Source organism: Pelobates fuscus, chromosome 11 (genome assembly GCF_036172605.1).
Source record: "Pelobates fuscus isolate aPelFus1 chromosome 11, aPelFus1.pri, whole genome shotgun sequence".
Taxonomy (NCBI): domain Eukaryota; kingdom Metazoa; phylum Chordata; class Amphibia; order Anura; family Pelobatidae; genus Pelobates; species Pelobates fuscus.
The window spans coordinates 15,456,503-15,481,056 of record NC_086327.1 but is presented as its reverse complement, the minus strand read 5'-3'; the positions used below and the strand labels follow the sequence as shown (position 1 = coordinate 15,481,056).

The following is a 24,554-nucleotide window of genomic DNA, read 5'->3' as shown; positions in this document are numbered from 1 at the left end:
GAATAGACGTGACCTTAGAATTCTATTTTAGAACTCTGGATTGTCACCACTAGGGAGACTCTGTTTACTTAGCTTCAAACTAAACTCAGGACAGAAAAGATTCAAAGCTACATTATCTTACATTATGGGTCTATATATTAATGTATTCAATTGATTAATTATAGATAAATTATCACTTGCCAGATTGTAGCACAAACTACTAACTAGTTATTGGTTTTACGATTTTAATTTTTTTTTTAACAATCTGTATACAGTATTATTCTGTTAATTTATTGCTTGGCACTATACTGGGCAGAGCATGTTAATTTGTTAACAGTTGCATTACCTTACAGCACTGCTGGGGAAAATACTGTAAGGAACTTCTGTGCCCATGCATACCTGAGACATGACAGAGCAGAGAAGTCGCCTGCAATGTACAGTTTAAATGGAGGTAAGCTTTTTTAGATCTGATGAAGGCTCTATCTGAGCCGAAACATTGTGATTCTTCTTCTCGACGAAGGATCACATTCCTAAGTTGGACCACATTCCTAAGGTTGTGTATAGTCCTTTCCAATGTTTTAACCCATTTCAGACAGTAGCATCAAACTTTTATCTACCGATGACTGTCATAGTAATTTGTAACAGTGATTTTTCTAGACGATTGTCCTTCTATTCTAACACACTGTGATTTACTGTCTCCACTGATAACGTCTGACATTGCTGTCCTCAATAAAACCAAATATTAGGGAAAAAAATATCACCAGAAGCACACTCATCTTGTTCTCTTAACATTTTAATGAAGGATAGCAGTTATTCAACAGTATATTTAGATACATTGCACTCAACCCGAACAATCGAAAAATTTATTTTGTGATTCCATTTCATTCGAGCCTTTATTTCTGCAAGATAATAATTCCCAATATACTGTATAATATTAAACAGACATTTGTTACATTTGCTACACGTATTGGAAGCTCATTACTTAATAGATTACTCCAAGCACCATAGCCACTTCACTGATTTGCATTGGTCATAGTACCTAGAGTCTGTACTTAAAGGATCACTATAGTGTCAGGAAAACCCCTCCAGCTACTTACCTTTATCCAGCGCCGGGCTCCCTCGGCACTGGTGACCTCTCCTCCCCCGCCGACGTCAGCTCCCGAGTGGAGCGGAATGCGCATGCGCGGCAAGAGCCGCACCCACATTCAAACAGTCCATAGGAAAGCATTTGCTCAGAGTAACCCTTTAAGGAATCTAGCACCATCAATTTAACAAACTCAATTTTATTTAGTTTTAATGTTAGAGGGTTCCTTTTTTATGTTAGATTACTGGGCCTCTCTTGTTTGAAAAAATAAAAGCTTAAACTCCTTTTTTTTTTTCTAGGGCCAAGACATTCTCCATTCTGCAGGCAAATCCGTCCATGGTGAGACCATCATTAGCCGTGAGGGTACGCATATTTTTCCATTAGAAGACCAGAACACGCTTCATAAATGTAACTAGGAAGAACAATGCTACTGATGACATTGTGAAATCTTAATAAATATAGAGTAATCTTCAGTCTTCTTACATTTTTGTCACAAAATACGTAAGTAAGCCACATCCACCATTTAGTTCACCTATATATTTTGGAGTAGTTGTCATGGATGTGTGTGTTTTTAGTCTTAATAGTTTGCTGCACTATTATAGAGGTGCTAATTGTATAAAAGAGGCATTGTCTAAGTACAGACATTGCATATCAAAGAAACTAAAAAACAAAACATAAATTTACTTTAACATTGAATTACATAAGCTTAGCATATTTCAAAAAGTACAAAAGATAAAACATATATATTTTATTCTCATGACTGTATTCCTATAATTTGCACTCTGTTACTTACCGGATTTATTTAATATACTGAGAAATATATACATACGTATACAGGCTCCCCCCTCCCCCCCCCTAAAAGTTAGGGACTAGGTATATTGACACCCACCGTGGAGTATGAGAAAAGATGGAAAAATAATTAAATCTTTTTGAGTTTGGCTATTTTGGTCCAAATTTTACAATTCCCTAGCCATTTCTTCACAGTGAATAACTTGTTAGATTGCGCGGCAGTTCAAATTCTATTGGCTGATCTAATGTGCACATTATGAAATTTTAGGCTGATTTTAAGAACAGCTTAATGTACATGCCAAGGCCTCTGAGAGTCTATTGCACGCATCTAAAATCATTGACCAGTCTGCATTATTTTTATTGTCACTGAGCTACGGGGGAAGTTTGCAAGAGGCGGCTTATCTCAAACTTCAACTTCTCAATCCTTTCTATAAGATCCTTGTCTTTCCCTCCAGGGTCCTCCTTTCCAAGTTCAGCCAAGATATTGCGCAAGGCGTCCGCGTTCTTTGCTGACTCCATTTGCTGTGGATCCTCTTTAAGATCTTGTACCCAGTCCAGATATGCCTGCAGAAGGCCCATGTCACTTAGAAAACTGCTGAGAATCTTCAAGGTGGGCTTTTGTCTCTGCACTGTCACCAAGAGCTGCTTGCTCCTTTCACTCAAATTATTACCTACGATCCTAAGGTTAAGGGGTAAAAGGAAAAGTGTTCTATAAGTATTGTAAAACAAAAAGTGGTAGAGCGCAGAGAAAGAAAAGTTTATTTATTTATTTTTTACGAAAAAACATTTATTTACAGGAAATTCGTTAGTAACATTGGTTTCAATTTAATACTTTTGGATAAGCTTTTCAAGTGATTTATTATTTTTGGATAAACATTTATATATATATATATATCCAAAAAATTTTTGTTTTTTTATATATATTTTTTAAATATATTATATAGTTTGTGATGTTTTAATATTTTGAAAAAATCATTAGAAAAATTAAAATAATTTTGAAAAGGTTATCCAAAAATATATAAATCGAGGCCATGATGGAACATATTGGTAATTTTAAAATTGGTGCATCAAATACTCTTTGCAATAGGCCAGAATATCAGCCAGAATGTAGACATTAAGAGGCAAGACTTAGTTGATCTAAAATTCCTATAATTTTTTTTGCTCTCATTTGTGGTTAGTACTCATTGGATTCCAGAGTGTATTGTACTTACGTTAGCAGACGTAAAGTTGTGTTCTTCGTAAGACAGGGAAGTAAGTTATCTAGGCCGCTGTCTGTTATTCCTGTGATGTCCACATACAGCTCTTCCAGTGTCTGATTGGAACTCAGTGCTTCCCATAAGTGTTGGACACCTTCAGAGCCAATATGATTGCCACACATCCTGCACAAGGAACATCCAAATACAGGATAGTATATTTATTCGCTAAATCATGAGTATTCCTTGAGGAGCAGAGCACATAACTGATTCAGAGTGATACCATAGCATATGTTGGGTTCTTTATTCAGCCACTCCAAGTTCTCCTCTATTTTTTTTTTATTGAAATCACTGAGACTATCCTATAACTCAACATTCACAAACGTTTTCATTCACACAAATATATATATAGATATATAGAAATACTTTTTTTTTTTTTTTTAAAGAATAAAGCCACTTTCAGCCATGCATGCAAGTGTCTGTTCAGGTTCACTCATGGAAAGGTATGAGATGGCTCACACAAGTCAGTTATGACTTTTATGGAGCGCACAAGCCTACAGTTGGGGGATACATATCTTCACGCAGCATTGTCACAGAGTGCGAGAGGGATCATGTAGCTACATTGGATTTTGTTAATCGCTGCAGACACAAATTAACCAAATTCAATGAAACAGGGATGTGGGGGCACAACCATCTGTGCAAGGAGAGTAAGTGATGATGGTACCTAAAGTGTCAAATTCAGAAACTTAATGTATCTAACTGCAATTTGAAAGGTATTTGGACCTAACATACACCCTGAACAATCTATGATTTTGGTGTTTATCTACCAAATAGTAGATGGTAATAGTAAATTAAAAACTGACATTTTAAGCCAAATAGTCGAGATGTGAATATATTTTGTCAGTTATTATTTTTTTTTTTTTTACATGGACTGTTTGAATGTAAAGGTCACATTGGTATCATAGGAAGAAGATGCCTGTGTATTGGCAAGATGTTGACAGGGCGACACACACTACCTGATAGTGCTCTGGATATAAATATGTTTTATAGAACGGGAGTTCGAGAAAAGTCAGTAACTTGGAGGTACCCACCCCTCTTTAAGGAAATTAATAAAGCAGTTTAAATGCTGCTGAATGGTGAGAGGAACAGATGGGATTGATGGGATCGGAATTCTAGCAATACTCACAGTAAGCATTTAACTTGACAAGTGGAAGATTTTAGCACGTCGGCCTCCATGATTGCAGCGTCCTTGTCAAGAGAATTATAGCGTAAGCTGAAGATAAAAGAAGAAATACTCAGACTTATGCGTTACGATCCATTGATCAGTACTGCACAGGAAGATTAAAAAATACGTTAAATAGATGGACATAATCATCGTAAAAGGGACGTGAAAATTAAGCTTGGTTTCCTTAAATGTAAAAGAAAATATATATTTTTTTGTTCTAACTATAATTGTGCACAAAAACATTAAACCGACACTGCGGGTGGACCAGCACATTTGCGGTTGGACCAGCACATTTGAATGTTGTGTAGGATACAGTAAAGCGATGATGTGTAATGTGTTTTTAAAACGCTATTTTTCTCTTGGTATAATATACATAGCTTTCTGCCCTATATGACCAGTGTGCGCTAAGTTGAAAAAAAGAAATAGAACTGACTCATGGTAGAAAGAGGAAAAAAAATCAGATAGTAATCTCTGTCTACACAGGTTCATTGGCAGACACAAGGATTTCTTTGCATAGCATACAGCAGTAAGATAAGGTATGAATAAGTACACAAACAAAGAGTCAAAGGTACTTATAGGTACATTCCAAGACTCAGTCTGTTTTAAAAGCAATAAAGAGTGCATTCAAACTCTGCGGGAAAATGATTGAATAAAAAGGATAAAAAATTGATTTTTTTTGCAAAACTCTTCATTTTGCATGTTTTTCAATGACCTCTGTCCACCCCAGGAAGTGACTCATCCATGCTATACTTTCTATAGTGTTCTATAGCATTTGTCATAAGCACAGGTTTAAAGGCAAAACAATGGTTTCTAGAAGTTGTTATTCAATTGTCAGTTCTCTGCTGTAAAAGCTGAAGTGCTGAATTAAGTTTCTTAGAATGCTAACTCATGACATCATGTACAGCAAACCCAAATCATAAAAAGGAAACACCGCAGAATGGAAATGAAGGGCTTATGTAGAAACCTCGTGTTTTTGGAATACAGTGGGACCTCGGTTTACAAACGCCTCGGTTAACAGAATTTTTGGTTTACAAATCAAAATCCATTGAAATACAATTTTTTTTCGCAATACAAAGCAAGTTTCCCCAGGATGCATTGCACCTGGGAGGTTTATAGCACCGCCCCCTGCATGCTGGAGCCTGTGTGGAGCGACTTTTGCATCGAGTTTTGGAGCCATTCTGGAAATTGTTTGCAGTTGTTTTGGGACTTTTTGGTGCATTTCTCAAGCTGTGGAAAGGTAGGGAGCTGAGCTTCGTCGTTTGCATGCCTTTTATTGTGTGTTCTGCATTGTGGGTTGGTTTCCATGCCAGCTCATTTTGACTTTTTTCTGACCTCCAGAACAGATTTATTGGTTTTCAATGCATTTCTATGGGAAAACACGTTTTGGTTTACAAATTTTTCGCAATAAGAAACGTCCCGGAGAACGCATTAAATTCGTAAACCAAGGTCCCACTGTATGTGAAAACTGCAATAATTCTTAATATACCAAACGACAGGGTTAAAGAAAAACAAAAAGGCAGGTAATAGTTAACTTTTAGCTAGCTACTAGAAAGTGTCAATATCTCCCAAGTGACAGTTCCTTTTTTCACTGTTAAACTAATACTCACTGGAGTGTTTGACATCGATGGAGCAATGGCTGTAGCCTTCGAAGCCCTTGCATGCCAATATTCGTGTAGCCAAGGTTTAAGATTTTAAGTCTGGTGGTGGAATGTTGCAACACATAGCAGAGGGTAGCACAGTCCGCAGGGTTTAGGATAACCTTGAACAAGTTGACCTCATTAATGTCAGGAGCTACTTCTTCCACTACTGTGTTTCGCTGAAGTTCCCTAAGGCAATGTAAAAGATTTAGGAGTCTCCGGTTGACTGCATATTTAATTTTTCCTTTAAACCATTTGGCAAGGGGACCAAGAATATCAGCACTCAGACAATCCACCAGCCCCTTTAATTTCCCTTCAATTCTGTTGGAGAGAATTCCCATGAAGAATCTAGAGAAGATTTCTAGATTCTCCCACTGCTTGGCAGTTATAATTTTCATAGATGACGACAGGAGCTGACTTTGTACTGGCTCTTGTGGATGATTCCCAAAGCACCAGAGATCCAAGCATTGTATAAGTTCCTCGGGGTCTGGAGACATCCAAATCACACAGTGCAGGGCTGCAAAATACTCTTGTATAGTCATGTGAAAGAATGAAAACATTTCGGTGGGCCCTTTCCCTTCCACGTGAACAAAAATTCTATTCATAAATGAATCAGGTAATTGGGACGGGTCAAACCCAAATCTTTTGAGGTCTTCTCCATAAAAAATTATTTTATTATTCAATAATGAGTAATAGGCCAGTTTTCCCAGCTGGCAAAGAATGCCTTTCATTTCTGCAAGAGTTGCCTCAGTGCAGAGTACAGTGGGCTCCTGCTTAGTATTATTTGCTTTGGATGTCTCTGTATTTGTGCGATGATGCATGGTGGTACACAGATAGCAGGAATAAACCTCAGTCATAGTTTGTGGTGGTTTGCCAGTGGAGCAGGGCTCTGGGATGTTCGAGAAGAAGCCTTTGAGTGCCGTGCAGATGATGAAGCAGTAGAGTGGAATAAATGACAAACCGGAAAGGTTATCATTCTGCATGATGTACTGGTAGACTTTCTCAGATAGTTCGCTGTTTCTGAAGAACCTCAAGCAGAAATTGTTCACATGCTTTTCATCAAAACCAAGGATAACCACTTTTCGGTCAAACATGACCAAAGAAGTGGTTGTGTGGGGCCTGCTAGTTACCACAACAAATGCTCTGGACAGTAATGTTCCATTGATGAGGCTATATACCAGATCTTGAATAGGAACCCGTTCAGTGATGGTATCAACCTTCTTTCCTTTGTTGATTGGGTGTTTGAATTCATCTAGTCCATCTAATATGACCAATAGGTCTGTAGGATCCTTACACAGTTCCTCTAATACACCTTGAAGATGAATATGGTTTCGTGTGACTAAGTCAAGAAAGCTGACTGGGCCTTCTATTAAGTTGAGCTCACGCAATGCAAAATTCATTGCACAGGAGACATTTTTGAAAGCCATTCCCATTGCCCACTCGTGCATAATCCTCCTCACTGCGAAGCTCTTGCCAATGCCAGCTATCCCAGTTATCAGCACCTTGCGTGGCTCCCTGCATTCTGGATTGTTTGGGGAAATAATATCAGTCAGCTTGATTTTTTTATGTTTGTTGTGCTCATAGATCCGAGCCCGACGATTGGCTAATGTAAAGTATTCATGCTGGTTTGGAGCTTCATTCTGGTCCTCATCGGTGATGAAGAGCTCGGTGTATTGAATTTCAAATATTTCACAGGAAGTGCAGGAAGTTCCAATGTTCCCTTGAACTTTAACATTTTGCTTCAAAAGAGAATGCTTGTGATCCCGCAGAGATTCTGTAAAACAAAAACAAACAAACAGGTTTGATCAGAAAAATCATTTAAACCGTTCTGAGATGCTTGCCTTTACCTACTATTATGGTTTCCCTTCCTTTATAGCAAATATGTTTTGTTTTGTGTTTTTTTGCTGAAAACATATTAATAGTACACAGGGCCGCCATCAGGGCATGACAACCGCAACGGTTGTCATGGGCCCGGCGGTCCTGGGGGGCCCGGACTGCTCAGGTCGTCCGGGCCCCACATTCAGTGGGAACATACCGGGTCGCAGGGGGCCCTGCGACCCTGGTATGTTCCCACTGGGCCAGCCTCTTCTCCTGGGGGGCCCAGCAGCCGGTCACCTCAGGGCCCCCCAGAGGCTGGCCCTGCTGACACCCGGCGGGCGCGCGAGGGAGCACTCTCCTCTGAGTGCTTCATCTTCAGCTCCCTCGCGCACCGTACTGATGCCGGAGCCGGAAGATGACGTCATCTTCCGGCTCCAGCATCAGTACGCGGCGCGCGAGGGAGCTGAAGAGGAAGCACTCAGAGGAGAGTGCTCCCTCGCGCGCCCGCCGGGTGTCAGCAGGGCAAGCCTCTGGGGGGCCCTGAGGTGACAGGCTGCCCGCCGGGTGTCAGGAAATTTGAGTGGGGGTGGGGTGGGGGGGAGAGTGAAGGGAGGAAATTTGAGGGAGGGGGGAGGGAGGAAATATGAATGAGTGGGGGGGGAGAGGGAGGGAAGGGAGGAAATTTGAGGGTGGGGGAGAGGGAGGGAAGGGAGGAAATTTGAGGGTGGGGGGATTTGAATGAGTGGGGGGGGAGGGAGGGAAGGGAGGAAATTTGAGGGGGGAGGGAGGAAATATGAATGAGTGGGGGGGAGAGGGAGGGAAGGGAGGAAATTTGAGGGGTTGGGGGGGGAATATGAATGAGTGGGGGGGAGAGGGAGGGAAGGGAGGAAATTTGAGGGGGGAGGAAGGAAATTTGAGGGAGGGGGAGAGGAAGGAAATTTGAGGGGGGGAGAGGGAGGGAAGGGAGGAAATTTGAGGGTGGGGGATTTGAATGAGTGGGGGGGAGAGGGAGGGAAGGGAGGAAATTTGAGGGGGGAGGGAGGAAATATGAATGAGTGGGGGGGAGAGGGAGGGAAGGGAGGAAATTTGAGGGGGGAGGAAGGAAATTTGAGGGAGGGGGAGAGGAAGGAAATTTGAGGGAGGGGGAGAGGAAGGAAATTTGAGGGAGGGGGGAGAGGGAGGGAAGGGAGGAAATTTGAGGGGGGAGGGAGGAAATATGAATGAGTGGGGGGGAGAGGGAGGGAAGGGAGGAAATTTGAGGGGGGAGGAAGGAAATTTGAGGGAGGGGGAGAGGAAGGAAATTTGAGGGAGGGGGAGAGGAAGGAAATTTGAGGGAGGGGGGAGAGAAAGGAAATTTGAGGGAGGGGGAGAGGAAGGGAGGAAATTTGAGGGAGGGGGAGAGGAAGGGAGGAAATTTGAGGGGGGGAGGAAGGAAATTTGAGGGAGGGGGAGAGGAAGGAAATTTGAGGGAGGGGGAGAGGAAAGAAATTTGAGGGAGGGGGGAGAGGAAGGAAATTTGAGGGAGGGGGGAGAGGAAGGAAATTTGAGGGAGGGGGGAGAGGAAGGAAATTGGAGGGGGGAGAAGGAAGGAAATTGGAGGGGGAGAAGGAAGGAAATTGGAGGGGGGAGAAGGCAATGAGAGGGAGGGGGAAAATAAGGAAATTGGAGGGGGGGAAAGAAGGAAATTGACGGGGGTAGGGGGAGAGATTGACATCCATCACACACACACACAATGCACCCCTTGCACACAGAAAAACACACAATGCATTACACACAGACACACATACACAAGCAATGCATCCCTTACACACAGCAACACACAATGCACCCCTTCCACACACTCAGTGCATCCCTTACAGACACACACACTGCATCCCATACATACACAAACTCACCTTGCAGCCCTTACACATACAAACACAGATTCACACAATGCATTCCTTACACACATCAGGACATCCTTCCCCCACACACCCCTGTGAACAAACTCATTAGTGGAACATGAAGGTGGACCCTGGGACCCAGACCTTGAGCTGTGTAAAGGGCCCTCAAAAAATGGAGCTGCTTCCCGTTCTCCCAGAACATTGATTTTTGTGACCACAGTTACAAACCGCCTCCAGAGAGCCTGTTCTACACCAGACCAGTGGAGCCAGACGGCAGCTGAAGCCCATCATCATCCTCATCTGGTTGTAAGTAGGCAATCTAGTATATTATTCGTGGCACTAATCTTTAATTTACCTCACATTAAAGGGACACTATAGTCCCCAGAACCACTGCAGCTTAATGCAGTGGTTCTGGTGTCTATAGCCTGTCCCTGCAGGCCTTTTATTGTAAACACGGCGGCACTGCAGCACTGTGTTAATTAACATGGCAGATCATATGGATGGGGCACTGTGATGTCACATGGGGGGGCGGCAAACTTTACTTTTGCCTAGGGCGGCAAAAATCCTTGCACCGGCCCTGCAGACACTGCATCCCTGTGGGCGGACTTGGGGGGGGGGGGGGGGACTCGGGTGCAGGCGCCAGGGGGCCCAGACCTTGAGCTGTGTCAGGGGCCCCAAAATTTCTGATGGAAGCCCTGATAGTACACAGTAAAACAGTACATTTTCTGTGGTCAATGTTTGTTCTTTGACATGAAAACCTGCCATAGTGTGACATTTATATTAGATTTAACTTACACTCAAGGGTCAGCGAAAATAAATTGTACCAAACAGCACAAAGCGTGAAAAACAACTTGCAGAAGTTACATATGCAAACAACAAAACAATCTTGAAAAAAAAAAGGAATCCTTTATGGGGTCTTTTATGGGGTCCATCAGACCCCAGCATTATTCTTAAAAGGAAACTATTGTGCCAGGAAACCAAACTCGTTTTACTGGCACTGTAGCTTCCGCCACTGTCAAGGCTTCCCTCCCCTCCCCCCCAGTGCAAAAAGGGTTAATGACCCTTTCTGTCACTAACCTGAGTTCAACACTGATGTCCCTAATGCGCATGCATGGCAATGGTCACATCACCTATGGTGGCTCACTGTTTAGTAGACATGCCCCTACTCGTGATATAGTGAGTAGAGGCAGCATTTACTAATACTAAGTAATCTTTACTTAGTATTAGTAAATTTGCCTGAAACACCAATTTAGGTCTTTCAGCCTACTGGTAGATAGCTAGGACGCAATTCGGTAGCTTTGCCGGCATTCTGTCTAAGTGACAGGACGTTCGGGAAAAGTGATAGGAAGCATCACGGGAACACGGAGGAAATGTGAGAATTGTGGGAAAATTGCTCTGACCACCGGAAATTAAGCACACTTTGCTCCTCTGCTGGTCAGAGATGGTCAGGTGTAGGAAACCTCTATCAGACAAATAGACGATACTTTGTCTTATGTTTTAAAGAAAACTAGAGCAGACAGGAAGAAATGAAGAACAGATCCTGAGAGAGGGAGAGAAGAGGAATTGATTAAAGAAAGGTAAGCTCGGCATGACAGTGCCACTTTAACATGTGTCTGATCCATGCAGACACCATTTATATAGCTGAGAGATATCTGGAAAACAACTTTAAAGCATATTACATCTGAAAGAAATCAGAAAAAGCACTACACTCTGTTTAAATTATCATTCTTATTTACCTTTCAGGTGCCTTGTGGTGATTGAATTTATTTTTTGGCCTGTAACAAGTAGAATAAGATGTCAGAGGTAAGTATATATAAAATAGCTAGTTCTTGTGCATATACACATATGGGGTGGCTTTATATCTCCATCCTAAATAAATTACAGATAGAAACAGATAATGGATAGAGCTGTCAGAATGTCCTGCTGAGTAACTTCCAGGTCTCAGGAGATGGTGGTGTAGGCGGGGAGCAGTGCCCGGTAGACCCTATACAAGAATTCATACCGTTCAAAATTTTTTGATTCCTTACAATTCCTTACAATACACTTAGCCTGCTGTAGTGATTATGGTGCTTGGAGTGTCCCTTTAAAAAAAAAAAAAAAAAAAAAAGCACTGCTGTGCAAACTTACCCGATCTCTACACTGGCAAAGGCTGCGAACCGGCTTAACTTGATGCCCAATCGACAGAGGACCGGGAGACCTACAAGATGGTACCGCTAAAGTAATGTTTCTCACCGGTCTCATCAAACTGGATCTCACGGCTTACAGCCGCTCCCCTGCTGCTATATCCTGCTACACCAGCGTGGATCCCCGTTCCCACCTTATGGACCGGCGGAGGATATCCCGGTCCCCACCGACCCCATGCATGAGACTACGCTGCCTCCTGCCACCCACCAAGCCTCCAGCCCAGAACACACCAGGCATAATAAAAAGGGGGGCGCACCCTGGTCATAGGGGCACACATCTCAGCAACTGAGTGACAACTCTGAGGACAAGGCACTGACACGCCTGGACAGAATATTTAATTAGTTCTGGGAGAAGCTGTACCAGCGCATGGCTCAACTGCCACAGCCTCATAACCGTGAGACGGAGGTGAGGGGGACGGGGGAGTGAGCTACCTTGGGCACATCACAAACCCGAGTACCTGCCCCACAGACTGATAGCCCACCCAGGCTAAAGGTCGCCTGGAGAACTCCTCTGAAGCATCGCCCACATCACAGGAAGACCGCCTGCCGCTGGCAGTGGCACAACGCTGGCAGAGGGAAAGACACGGCATCACAGAGCTCCCAAGTCTGTGGAGAGAAGATGCAGACCTGCCACTGGGCCCAGAACTGGGGAGAGGCCTCTGGTCGCCTTGGTCGCACCCGCAACCCTAGAGGACCCCAACAAGCCTTCCACCACTTTGCCCAGCAGGGGAATAGGTTGACCATGGACATTCTGATCAGTGAGCTGTACCATGCGGTACTCCCACAGAGCACGGCACTGCCGAGATGGGGTGCACTCTCAGACAAGCTATTTAACCAAGTCTTACCACGAACTCTGCTTTGCTCGCCTATATTACGTTGATTTACTTTCCCCTGTCTAGTATAGTCAGAGCAGCACAATCAATAGCAAATGTTGGGTCTGGGGGGCCGGCACGTTATACTACTCTAACTCATAAGGCAGTCTTGACAGAGAGTGCAGGGCACCGGTGGCTTCATTGGTATGCTTAACCTTTTTCCTAATCAGCCCAGCATGTAATTAATCGTATATTCTTGCTCACACCCTTCGCATAGTCAGTCAGTATAGCATGATTTTTTTTAACATGCCACTTTGTCTCTCCGCTGACTACTTTTCCTACTCACGTAATTGAAAAAGCGCAGTTTCTCTACCATACCCTTAACATAAAATACAGTGCTGTTTTCTCAAAATGATGCATAGTGTTATCTCTAACTGTTTCCGATGTCATGTGTTTCATTGTTTTTTTCTACATATTCTTGCATTTGCTTTTGTGGCAATGCAGGAAGCATTGTATTGAGATAAAATGGACTGGATATTTTAAATTAAAAACTTACTTTATTAAACAATAGATATAAAAGTGATAAAATTAGATAAGAAGTACCGGTCCACAATGGAATTGAGCAATCTCTGGTTTCAGGTTCTCACTTAACGTGTTTCGCTTTCTCAAAACTAAATTTATTGTGACACATTGTACAGAATTTTTTTTCAACTCTATGTAATTATATATTTTCTTCATTACCGCTTGTATAAGTTTAGCACGGTCCACCACCACCACAGTTTTAAAGTTTGAAACGAAACATCTGAATAAACTACACTAGATGTAAGAACTAAGACTGTGAACTCCGGGTATAAATTACTGCCATGTGACTACAGATTTCATAGCTTTCTTTTCTTATTGTTTATTTTGTTTTTCAAATATTTTTTATTATAAATACATCTGTTTCCATAACAGTAAGAATAATGATATAATATGAATATATGTGTAAATAACATGCATAACAAAAAAACAAAAACAAAAAAACAACAGAAAAGCAAACAACTGGGGAATACAATTTCCACATATCATCTGAAACAATATGTAACAATTACGTTTTTTCAATGAAGTATAGTTAGTTATTAAAAAATAAATAAAGATGCCAAATATGTTACGTCCGACAATGTATAAATAACGTTATTATCTGGTCAGGTGAAGTTATATGTTATAATTCATATTGATTCTTGACATCCCAGTTCCCATTCATATTTCAGAACGTTAAAGGATCACTATAGGGTCAGGAACACAAACATGTATTCTTGACCCTATAGTGCTAAACCCACCATTTAGGTAGCCCTCTCAGAAAGGGTTAAAACTCACCTTATTTTCAGCTCTTCACGGGTCCACCGTGCTGGCCCTGCCCCCTTGGTGACATCATCAAAATTGTGGATTTTTTGCCAATCCAATACTTTCCCATGGAGAAAGCATTGGATCGGCTAAAATCGGCAAGGGGCGGGGTCAAACACTGTTTTGGCCAATCAGCATCTCCTCATAAAGATGCATTGAATCAATGCATCTCTATGAGGAAAATCCAGCATCCCCATGCACAGCGTGGAGACGCTGAACGGCAGTGCTGCCTACTATGCAGCACTGCTCCAGGAAGCACTTCCAGTGGCCATCTGAGGAGTGACCACTTGGAGGTGTACCTAGGGGCAATGTAAACACTGCCTTTTCTCTGAAAATGCATATAATGATTATACTCACCAGAACAACTACATAAAGCTGTAGTTGTTCTGGTGACTATAGTGTCCCTTTAACTGTATTGGAAGGTGGTCTAAAGGTTAATTCACATCTCTTAGTTTCTAGAGTATTATTAACACCTCAGTCATAGAAGGAATAGTAGCTGTTTTCCAATATCGAGGAAGGACCGAAGTGGCTGAAACCAAGAGATTGCCTAAAATAATTATTTTAATTTTTGGCAAATCATCTGGGAATCTCTTCAGGAGACACAATTCTGGTGATATAATGGGGATTTGATCAGTGATACGTTTAATTCGAGTGTGAATATCTTCCCAATACTGTTTTAGTTTAGGGCAAGACCAAATGACATGATACAGAGAACCAACTTGATCGCAATTTAAAAAGTCTAGAGGGAGTCAGGTTCCATCTGTATATAAGTTTGTAATGAGACTCCAAAAGCGACGCAGACCGTGTAATACCGTGTAATGCCATCAGAATCTCGTGCCATTCCTCCACTTAAAACTCATTTTTCAGTTGGTTTTCCCATTTTGTCATAAAGTTTAATTTTGGACCAGATTCCCCAGCAAAATAAGTAAAGCACACCGAGATGGTGTGTTTCCGACCAGGATCTGAATGATCATTTTTTTCTAATGATGACATAACTTTACGTATGTTCAGATCCTGATCAGACACATTAAAATAATCACTAAGTAAAACCACCATCTGTCTGTGCATCAGGGCATCGGAGGCGTCCAGACCAAACTTGGTCTGTAATTGGTCAAAAGGTAAAAACTTATTAGACAAAAAAATAAATCAATAATATGTATGACAGAATGGAAAAGCCAATATTCTACATCTAGATCAATTAAAGCAGATCGCAAGAGCGACAAGGGAGCAGCCCTGGACCAGGCTATTGCTTTATTTAATCTCTTTTCATCCAACTATTTACTGTAATAATAATAGCTATAACTGTAAAACTGTTATCTGCTAATTTCTTATCAAGTGTACAGGAAGCACGGTAAAATACATACAAACTGCTTATGTCAACGTTTATCATGATACTTATACGAATCGAGTCCCAGTAAGTACAAAGTGCAACCAGTTCTAGTCCAGATATATCTGTGGGTGTAAAACTGAAACCATATCTTAAACGTATGAGGATAATTTCAGCTGGCAGCTTAGTTGGACATTTTCCCTGAGATATATTGGCTTGTTTCATTGTAATTCATAATACATTTTTTTTTTTTTTAAACTTGATTATCAGACTGCCCTAATCTTATTAATAATTGTATTTTATTTTATTTTTTTGCCATTTTTATTTTTTTCACTAGAGGGTCAGGTTTTTGCCTGTTAATATTTAATTTCCAGAAACTAGCTTCATGCAACGCTGAATTCTCACACCAAATTTACTAAATCCGTACATGCAGCTTTATACAATTCCTAATGCTTGTGCCAAACAATTGCTACTTGAACACCAAATTCATGACTTTTCCCGTTTTCTGCAAACGCCAATTTATGTCACTAAATATCAAAAACAGATAGCAGTGCAGAGAATAATAACCATTTGCAAGCAATATGAAGAAGGGTGATAACCTACCTGGATGATTACATTTATATGTATTTTCCTTTGTTATCTTCTTTTTAAACCAACCGAAGGCACTCCTTCTACTGGTCTTCTCTTTTTCTGCAAATATAATATTTTGTGAAATTCATATCTTTAGCAGGAATTATATTCTTAAATTACAATGTATTCACAAGTGGAGGAGCAGTGTTGGATGTGTAGTATAAAATGTATACAACCGTAATCTGTTAATCCTCCAGTAGATGGCACTCACTTAGTATACAGTACATAGGACATGAAAAGAAAAAATAGCAGATAGTATACTATAGATCGTTTTAACAATATACAATATTCCTATTGTGCACAACTATCTCTCACATAATGTGCAATAATAGTGGGGTATATATACTCTGTGTCACTTTAAACAGTAATTATACCTTAAAATTAAAATGTATATATACGTAGAGAGATTGCCTATTTGAGGAATAGGCACTGTACGTTTTACAACATAATTTTATTATGCATAATGTGCAAATATAATAAATAAAAAGGTGTGATATGAGTTAATTTTGTCACGTACAGTGACAAAAAATGATGAATTGAAATGGTCCAAACGCTTCTCACTGTCTGTTATAATGTAGCCATGAAGTTTACCTACAAAGGTTGCTCTAAAAAAGGGCACTATATAAGAATTTGTTAAATACATAAATGCGAAATTCAGGATACCCTCATATTATTTATAATACTTCTTTGGAGATGCAGTGAGACATAATTGAGCTTCTGATAAGAGAAGATAAGAGGTGTTTTTCTCTTTAGAATAGAAACTACTACTATAAAAATGTAGAAGAAAGTGGCCATTATATGGAGCATATGTTGTATTATTGCTTAGTCAAGTGTTAGGCAATGTAATACATCTCGTTGGGAGCTGCTCTCCTCCCGTTAGCGTTACAAGTGCTTTATGAATATAATGGGCAAGTTCCAACTTCCGTCACTGACTGGTTTTAATAACGGGCAACCAATGAAATGGTAGGGTTTGGTAGAACGAATGTCTCTAGCAATGTGACTTTTCACTATTCCATGTAGCCGCTGGAGCTATGAAAATGCTAACGCCACGGCCCGGATGGTTGCTCAGTTCTCCTAACTTGAAAAGCATATAAGAACACGTTGCTTGAACCATTATTTAATGGCATTAGATTTACCCATTGGACCAGTAGACTCCTTGATATAGACTGGAAAGTTATCCTTCAGCCAGTTATGTAAATCCGGGCAGTAATATTCCTGTACTTGCTGCAGCACATGAACGAATGCTTTGCAAATTTCCGCATCTTGGGTCACAGTTTCCAAGAGAGAGATCACTTGGTTTCTCTGTGGATTTCTACCCAGGAGAAAAAAATATTTATCTTGCGGTAGAGTTCCATTAGCATGGAGCCACCTGAGGACCACGAGAGGATTATTTTCTAGCCAGTCGGTTAATTTCAACCGAGAGGCCTTGACCTGGAGCAAGCATTCTGCATCCCGAGACATCTAAAATGAGAAAGAAAATCACAAGTTGAGAATCAATGTTTGAGTATATAGGTGAATACCCGTCCATCATCTTCTGTTTTGGCTGTTTTAGTGTTAACCCAGCATTCTAAAATTATGTTTATGTTCCTATAAAAGATCTGGAGGCTTCTATCTAACACATTTTGTAAGTGAACATTTATTATTGTAGGTTTGTTAATTCATTTGGTTTCTACATTGTGCCACTTTGTTTTCCCAGGAGCTCCTTGCCTGAGTGGCGAGGTAAATAATTCTTGATGCTCTTGTCAATCTTTATTTATTTTTTAGCAACCGCCATCCTTCTCAATAAAAAAGAGTGACGATTCTAAAACAAGAGGAAATTCCCGCCAGGATGGACTGGCCCTGGATCACAAGCATCATTTCTGATCAGTCAAATATGCAAAATAAGTGAACCACATTGTCTCCATGCCATTTGCATTAATTCTGACTGAATATTTAGTTACATTCTAATTCTGATTCTAATCCAGATATTCCAAACTCTGCCCTGCAAACCAACTGTTGCTGAACTACAACTCCCATAATTCAATTGCTATCTACTGCATTTAATGAATTCTGGGATTTGTAGGCCAAAAACATCTTGCTGTCTGATCAGCAGGGACAGCATTCTGCAATCACACAGGAGAGGGTGCTCACAAAGTGCTCTGTGCTGTTTGAGCTTGGAAAACCCCTTTCCTTTCCCCCCCCACCAGGGGGGTTAGGGTAAGATTAGTTTAGAGTTAGGGATTATGTGGGGGTTACGGTTTGGGGTAAGGTTAGGGTAGGTATATGGTTAGAGTTAGTGTAGGGTTAGTGTTATTGTGCGATAAAGATTAATGCTGAGTTATGGTTAATGTTTTTGAGTTAGGGATTGTGTGGGGTTACGGTTTGGGGTAAGGTTAGTGTAGGTATATGGTTAGAGTTAGTGTAGGGTTAGTGTTATTGTGCAATAAGGATTAGTGCTGAGTTATGGTTAATGTTTTTGAGTTAGGGAAAGTGTGGGTTTACGGTTTGGGGTAAGGTTAGTGTAGGTATATGGTTAGAGTTAGTGTAGGGTTAGTGTTATTGTGCAATAAGGATTAGTGCTGAGTTATGGTTAATGTTTTTGAGTTAGGGATAGTGTGGGTTTACGGTTTGGGGTAAGGTTAGTGTAGGTATATGGTTAGAGTTAGTGTAGGGTTAGTGTTATTGTGCAATAAGGATTAGTGCTGAGTTATGGTTAATGTTTTTGAGTTAGGGATAGTGTGGGTTTACGGTTTGGGGTAAGGTTAGTGTAGGTATATGGTTAGAGTTAGTGTAGGGTTAGTGTTATTGTGCAATAAGGATTAGTGCTGAGTTATGGTTAATGTTTTTGAGTTAGGGATAGTGTGGGTTTACGGTTTGGGGTAAGGTTAGTGTAGGTATATGGTTAGAGTTAGTGTAGGGTTAGTGTTATTGTGCAATAAGGATTAGTGCTGAGTTATGGTTAATGTTTTTGAGTTAGGGATAGTGTGGGTTTACGGTTTGGGGTAAGGTTAGTGTAGGTATATGGTTAGAGTTAGTGTAGGGTTAGTGTTATTGTGCAATAAGGATTAGTGCTGAGTTATGGTTAATGTTTTTGAGTTAGGGATAGTGTGGTGTTACGGTTTGGGGTAAGGTTAGGGTAAGTATATGGTTAGAGTTAGTTTAGGCATAGCTTAGGGTTGGTATAGGGTTAGCGTTAACTACAAAATTTTAAGTCAGATCCCAGACATATGAGGCATTTAACAATCAGGACTAATTTGTGAATCTATTTTGAGTTGTTTTTGTTTAGTTAATCTTGATGTGTAATAATATATTGTAACAAACCACCTCTTTTACAGGTAGGATTTTGTCACTGATCTTGCGGTAACCACAGCCTTCTAGGGTATACAAAGTCCAGGACACATTCAGCTCAGTTTTCCTTTTTTTATTTGATAAGAAAACAGGTGCTTTAAATAATAATAAACAAATAAAAATTCCTTGCTCTTACTTGAGCTCTTACTAGACAGAAATCACTATCTGTAATTGGGTGGCCTTCCCACTTACCAATTTTCCACAAAAAAACAAAATGGATTTGCAATAAACACAATTGTTGCTCCTCTCTCCTTTAGCTCTCCTAGCTGGCTTTTTCTCACTCACCCTGCAGCAGGCTAATCTCTTCTTTTAAAGGCCTGTCTGCTAATTGACCAGCTACAGGTGAGTGCCAATTAGTTAATTCTGAAGCTAAATCAAGATTCTGGTCAGTACACAGCAACTAGTGCTGTTGGAGCATTGGCCCACCCTGCTCTCCAAATGCTCCGCCCCAGGGACCCATACTGTGTTTTGTAGAGCATCAGCAATGTATATTGCATAGTTTAACCTCTCTCCCTGGGGCATTTAACTAAAGATTCTCTGGCTGCTGTTTAACAAATCAGGCCTGATATATCTGCCATCAAGCTCTATTCCACTTTTTCACTCACAATATATAAACAAAGATGTTAAAATCGCTTTTCCATTGTTCCCATTTTTAACATGTTATTTTTACTTAATGTTGTATTAGGTATACATATAATTCAGGGAAGGTGGTTGTGGTGTTTGTTCTGCTAATGGATAAACATTTTGGGGTATTGGTTACCCAGTTGAAAAGTATTTCCTGTGGATTTTAAGTATTTCTGGTGTTGACTTATTTTTCTCCATATTTAAACTTCGGAATGATTGTAATCAGTTAAACCTGTCTGTTTAACGTAAGGCTTTTGTCCTTCTTTGCCAAATTGATATTTAAAAAGTGTTGACAAATATTGAAATGATGTGATTATGGTTACATTTACATCATTATTGGCCTATCAGCAGCAACAGCTTGAGATCAACACTCTCTATTAAACATATGTGATACATTTTCAGCAGTGCTTCAGTCATATAAAATTGCACTGCGACTTTATGAAATTTGTATAGACTGCGTTAGGCTTTATCTGGAATTTGAATGCAGTCAGAACAAACGTATAAAACACAGTAGGTTACTAATTCATTATTGTCATTATTCTTTATTTATAAAACGCCAATACATTCTGCACCTCTGTCTAAGGGTATAATCGGTGCAAGTAAAAAGACAGAGTTCCAATACATCTAAGAGACAATACAATATTCGCCAAACAAATACAACAGGAGTTGAAGGCCATTTTCCCGTGAATTTCTTGTCACTTCCGAAACCTGATGAGAACAGGCATGTTTTCTCGAGATGTGAAATACAAGCTTATGGCATCTTGTTGTGCATGTGCAAGTAAGATACATGAAGTAACCAATGCTATCTCTATGGACCAAAATGTTGTACTCTTGTACACAAGCAAGTGTTCAAAAATGGCACAGGTGCATGTTAGATGACTGAGGTAAAAACAAACTGAAGGTCAACATGTTGATGTTGATGAGCAAGAGTGTCTGCTACGTTTTTGTCTCCTATTATTTGCCCATCGTCTGCTACTATTGAAGTGGACATGTCACTTACGGGGGTCTTGACAAAATTACAAAGACAGTACAATTGGAAGTGCTGCTTTAATGAAGATATACAAAATAGGACATTTAGAACGTAATGATTTTGTGCATTGCTGTTCGACATGTGTTCAAAAGGGATCGTTTTTGTTAGTTCACCATTATTTAAAATAATCTCACAGAGATTTGGTTCCCACTCAAACGAACCTACTCCCAGAATATTCCCACATATTACTGACTTTTGACACAATGTTTGATAAACAATATACTGTCTGTGATTGAACATCCATAGAAAAGATGAAAATGTTATGTATGTGTTTTCTTTCTTTCGTATTTAATAAATCATTTGCATTTAAAAACGTATGGTAGCGTTCTTCATAGAAGTATTGTTTGTGTTTTTATTAAGTGTTTTCAAAGAATATGTAACATTTCTTTTAGTCATAGCATGCCAGTTATTCCATGCTGATGACCGTCGCCCGACACTTCCAGTCCATCCAAAGCTTTGTGATAACACTTGCTATCCTTACGGACACCCCAGTTGGATCAACCACCTCTATAACTTCCCAAAAGGCGTTCCTCGTTACTACTGTCACACTCTTGTCTTTGCTAGTAGTATAATTATATGATCAAAGGTCCTGCTGAGTGTCTACGTGCAAAAACACTGTTTCTTGTTGTGTTGTCAACATACAAAGCAGATTATCTTAGCATACATACACACAGATACTCATTGCTTAGAGACATAACTCAGCTTCTCATAGTGTATAAATAAAGCTGTGAGTTTCACAGCAGTATCGCCTGGCTTACACATATATATTTTGCACTTGATATAATTTCTTAAGCCTCCTTCTTCTTTTTTGGAAGAACCTAATTTATATAAAATCTCTCATGTTATTAAGTTCTTTGTGGAGGTCACATTTAAGTTGCGAGGTCAATTTAAACATTTGCTTTTCCACTACTCTGCCTCTAGATTAGTTTACTAAAAGGGAAAATTTCCATCAAATGTTGTCCAACTGGACGCGAACCTCAAAGATATTTGCACAGTCCCAACACCAGTCCAGCAAGTGCTACTCTGCTACATCATTCTAAAGCAGTCCCGAACCACCCAATCTGATGTACTGCTCTCCCAGTACAGATCACATACAATGATATATAGACCTACCTTGTCTTGTTACAGCTACACCGGTGGAACCATATCTATTGCTCTCATTCTGTTCATTTTCTACATAATGTCACTTGTTCCGTCACTTAATTACTAACTGCGAAGAATCTTGGAGTCTAAAGTAAGACTGCACCCAGTGTGACTTTAACCTTTGATAAACGCCTCAATTTTACGATACCAGTTTACCCAGGATACATCGCTGCTAGACTAGCTTAGTAAAGCAACTAAAAAAAATGAATACATCTTTTCCATTTGACCCTGTCTGAGATTTTCCCTCTACCTAGCTATTGGAATTGGATAATATACATAGGTATTATATATATGTACATAGGATATCATTGCAATAAACAAAAAATAATTTTCTTATTGCACACACTTTAAGCCCATATACCATAGATTCAATTATTATACTATTGTATATAAATAATAGAAATACATCAATCAATAAATAAATTAAAGAAATAGAGAAAAGGGGAGAGATAATTACATTTTCTTTGCAAGTCTAATATTTTCGCCTTTCAAATATTTTTAATGGCTTGTCTTAAACAAACTTAAAAACACAATTCTCTCTCTCTCTCTCTCTCTCTCTAGAATTGTGTTTTTAAGTTTTTAGAGAGAGAGAGCAAAATCCCAAAAGGTTATGGTGGGGAAAAATTGTGATTGAAAACCCCTTCCACCTGAAGTCTGTGGATTGTTAATACGTTAAACAAAAATCTGCACACCAGTCAAGCCATAAGACTTGCTTTTCCCACAGAAATCACAAATCTGCAGGGATGTTACTACCACAAAGAATTCTGGGTGGGCATATGCAAATTAGTTTTACAAACAATCACATTTTTGCCTCATTACATTTTAAACATGGATTCCTTTGAGTCTGTGTTTGCTGTATACAACAGATTTGAAACACAGCTTGCAAAGAATGAGGCAAAAATGTGATTCTTTGTTAAACTAATTTGCATAGGCCCACCCAGAATCCTTTGCGGTAGTAACATCACTGCAAATTTGTGATTTCTGTGGGAACAGCATATTTGGATTTTGCTCTCTCTCTCTCACTCTCTCACTCTCTCACTCTCTCACTCTCTCTCTCTCTCTCTCTCACATTCTCTAAATTCTTAAAAACACAATTCTATATATATATATATATGTACATAGAGAGAGAGAGAGAGAGAGAGAGAGAGAGAATTGTGTTTTAAAGTTTGTTTAAGACAAGCCATTAAAAATATTTGAAAGGCGTAAATGTGTGCAGATTTTTGTTTAACATTGTACTAACCATATATTTATATATATATAATGTTAGTGTTTATGTTAGTATGGTATTATGTTAGTGTTTGATTTAAAAAAAAAAAAAAGCTTTTAAACTAACATTTATTACAGTATTCAATATTCCATCAGTCTTCTTGAAGTCACTCTGCCACTGATACACTGATCATTAAAGGGACACTAAAGTCACCAAAACAACTACAGCTTAATGTAGTTATTCGGGTGACTATAGTCAGTCCCTGCAGGCATTTTCATTCAAACACTGCCTTTTCAGAGAAAAGGCTGTGTTTACATTGTCCCCTGGGGATACATTCAGTGGGCAATCCTCAGATCCTCAGATGCATGGAGACACTGAACTTTCCTCATAGAAGTGCATTGCTTCAATGTATCTCTATGAGGAGGTGTTGATTGGCCAGGGCAATGTTTGGCCACGCCTCCTTGACAATCTCAGCCAATCCAATGCTTTCCCTGTCGGAAAGCATTGAATTGGCTGACATCATCAATTTCGATGTTGTCAGCCAGAGAGACGGATCGGGGGCCAGACCAAGGCATGCAGACCCATGGAGAGCTGGAAATAAGGTGCCTTTTAACCCTTACTAAAGGAGCTCGGGGAGGGGGGGACAAGCACCCTTAATGGTGGTTTTAACACTCTAGGGTCAGAAATACACCTTTGTGTTCCTGACCCTATAGTGTTCATTTAATGAAGACTTTTTTCTAATCCAATACCTCATAGATAAGTATTGGAGACATAAGGCGCATGTTCAGCAGTTGCTTCAGTACCCATTGAAATGCTTCTCATGTAGAAGCAATAAAACCATCCATTCTTTTCCCAATGTGGATTCTAACCAGCAGGGACTGACTGGGGAATCCCAGGTATCACTCAGTATTTAAGGTATCACTCTGTGCTGTCAGCCAATAGTGATGTCGCGAACATAACATTTTCCGTTCTCAAACGGCGAACGCGAACTTCCGCAAATGTCCGCGAACCGGGCGAACCGCCATAGACTTCAATAGGCAGGCGAATTTTAAAACCCACAGGGACTCTTTCTGGCCACAATAGTGATGGAAAAGTTGTTTCAAGGGGACTAACACCTGGACTGTGGCATGCCGGAGGGGAATCCATGGCAAAACTCCCATGGAAAATGACATAGTTGATGCAGAGTCTGGTTTTAATCCATAAAGGGCATACATCACCTAACATTCCTAAATTGTTTGGAATAACGTGCTTTAAAACATCAGGTATGATGTTGTATCGAT

At 40.1% G+C, this 24,554-nt stretch overlaps 2 protein-coding genes across 2 annotated transcripts; both read right to left on the bottom strand.

Moving 5' to 3' along the window:
• Window positions 1–1,820: 1,820 nt before the first annotated feature.
• On the bottom strand, window positions 1,821–6,519 carry LOC134577394 (nucleotide-binding oligomerization domain-containing protein 2-like). Its single transcript, XM_063436109.1, has 4 exons — window positions 5,878–6,519; window positions 4,232–4,318; window positions 3,064–3,231; window positions 1,821–2,531 (listed from the first exon to the last, which is right to left on the bottom strand). Exons 1-4 carry the CDS (start codon window positions 6,510–6,512, stop codon window positions 2,216–2,218), a joined length of 1,206 nt encoding a protein of 401 aa, XP_063292179.1. The 5' UTR covers window positions 6,513–6,519; the 3' UTR covers window positions 1,821–2,215.
• Window positions 6,520–6,537: 18 nt separating this feature from the next.
• LOC134576745 (NACHT, LRR and PYD domains-containing protein 12-like) lies at window positions 6,538–24,056 on the bottom strand. Its single transcript, XM_063435459.1, has 6 exons — window positions 24,024–24,056; window positions 17,080–17,404; window positions 15,917–16,003; window positions 11,345–11,383; window positions 6,619–7,681; window positions 6,538–6,559 (listed from the first exon to the last, which is right to left on the bottom strand). The coding sequence occupies exons 1-6, from the start codon at window positions 24,054–24,056 to the stop codon at window positions 6,538–6,540; spliced, it is 1,569 nt and encodes a 522-aa protein (XP_063291529.1).
• Between the last annotated feature and the right edge of the window lie 498 nt (window positions 24,057–24,554).

Coding starts and splice junctions, on each gene's coding strand:
- LOC134577394 (XM_063436109.1), bottom strand. CDS start 6,512: ATGAATAGAATTTTTGTTCACGTGGAAGGGAAAGGGCCCACCGAAATG. Junction 4,319..5,877: donor CATCGATGTCAAACACTCCA/GTGAGTATTAGT, acceptor TTTTATCTTCAG/CTTACGCTATAATTCTCTTG. Junction 3,232..4,231: donor TGTCAAGTTAAATGCTTACT/GTGAGTATTGCT, acceptor TTCCTTGTGCAG/GATGTGTGGCAATCATATTG.
- LOC134576745 (XM_063435459.1), bottom strand. CDS start 24,056: ATGCGCCTTATGTCTCCAATACTTATCTATGAG. Junction 17,405..24,023: donor CTCCAATACTTATCTATGAG/GTATTGGATTAG, acceptor TTCTCATTTTAG/ATGTCTCGGGATGCAGAATG. Junction 11,384..15,916: donor ATATAAATGTAATCATCCAG/GTAGGTTATCAC, acceptor TACTTGTTACAG/GCCAAAAAATAAATTCAATC.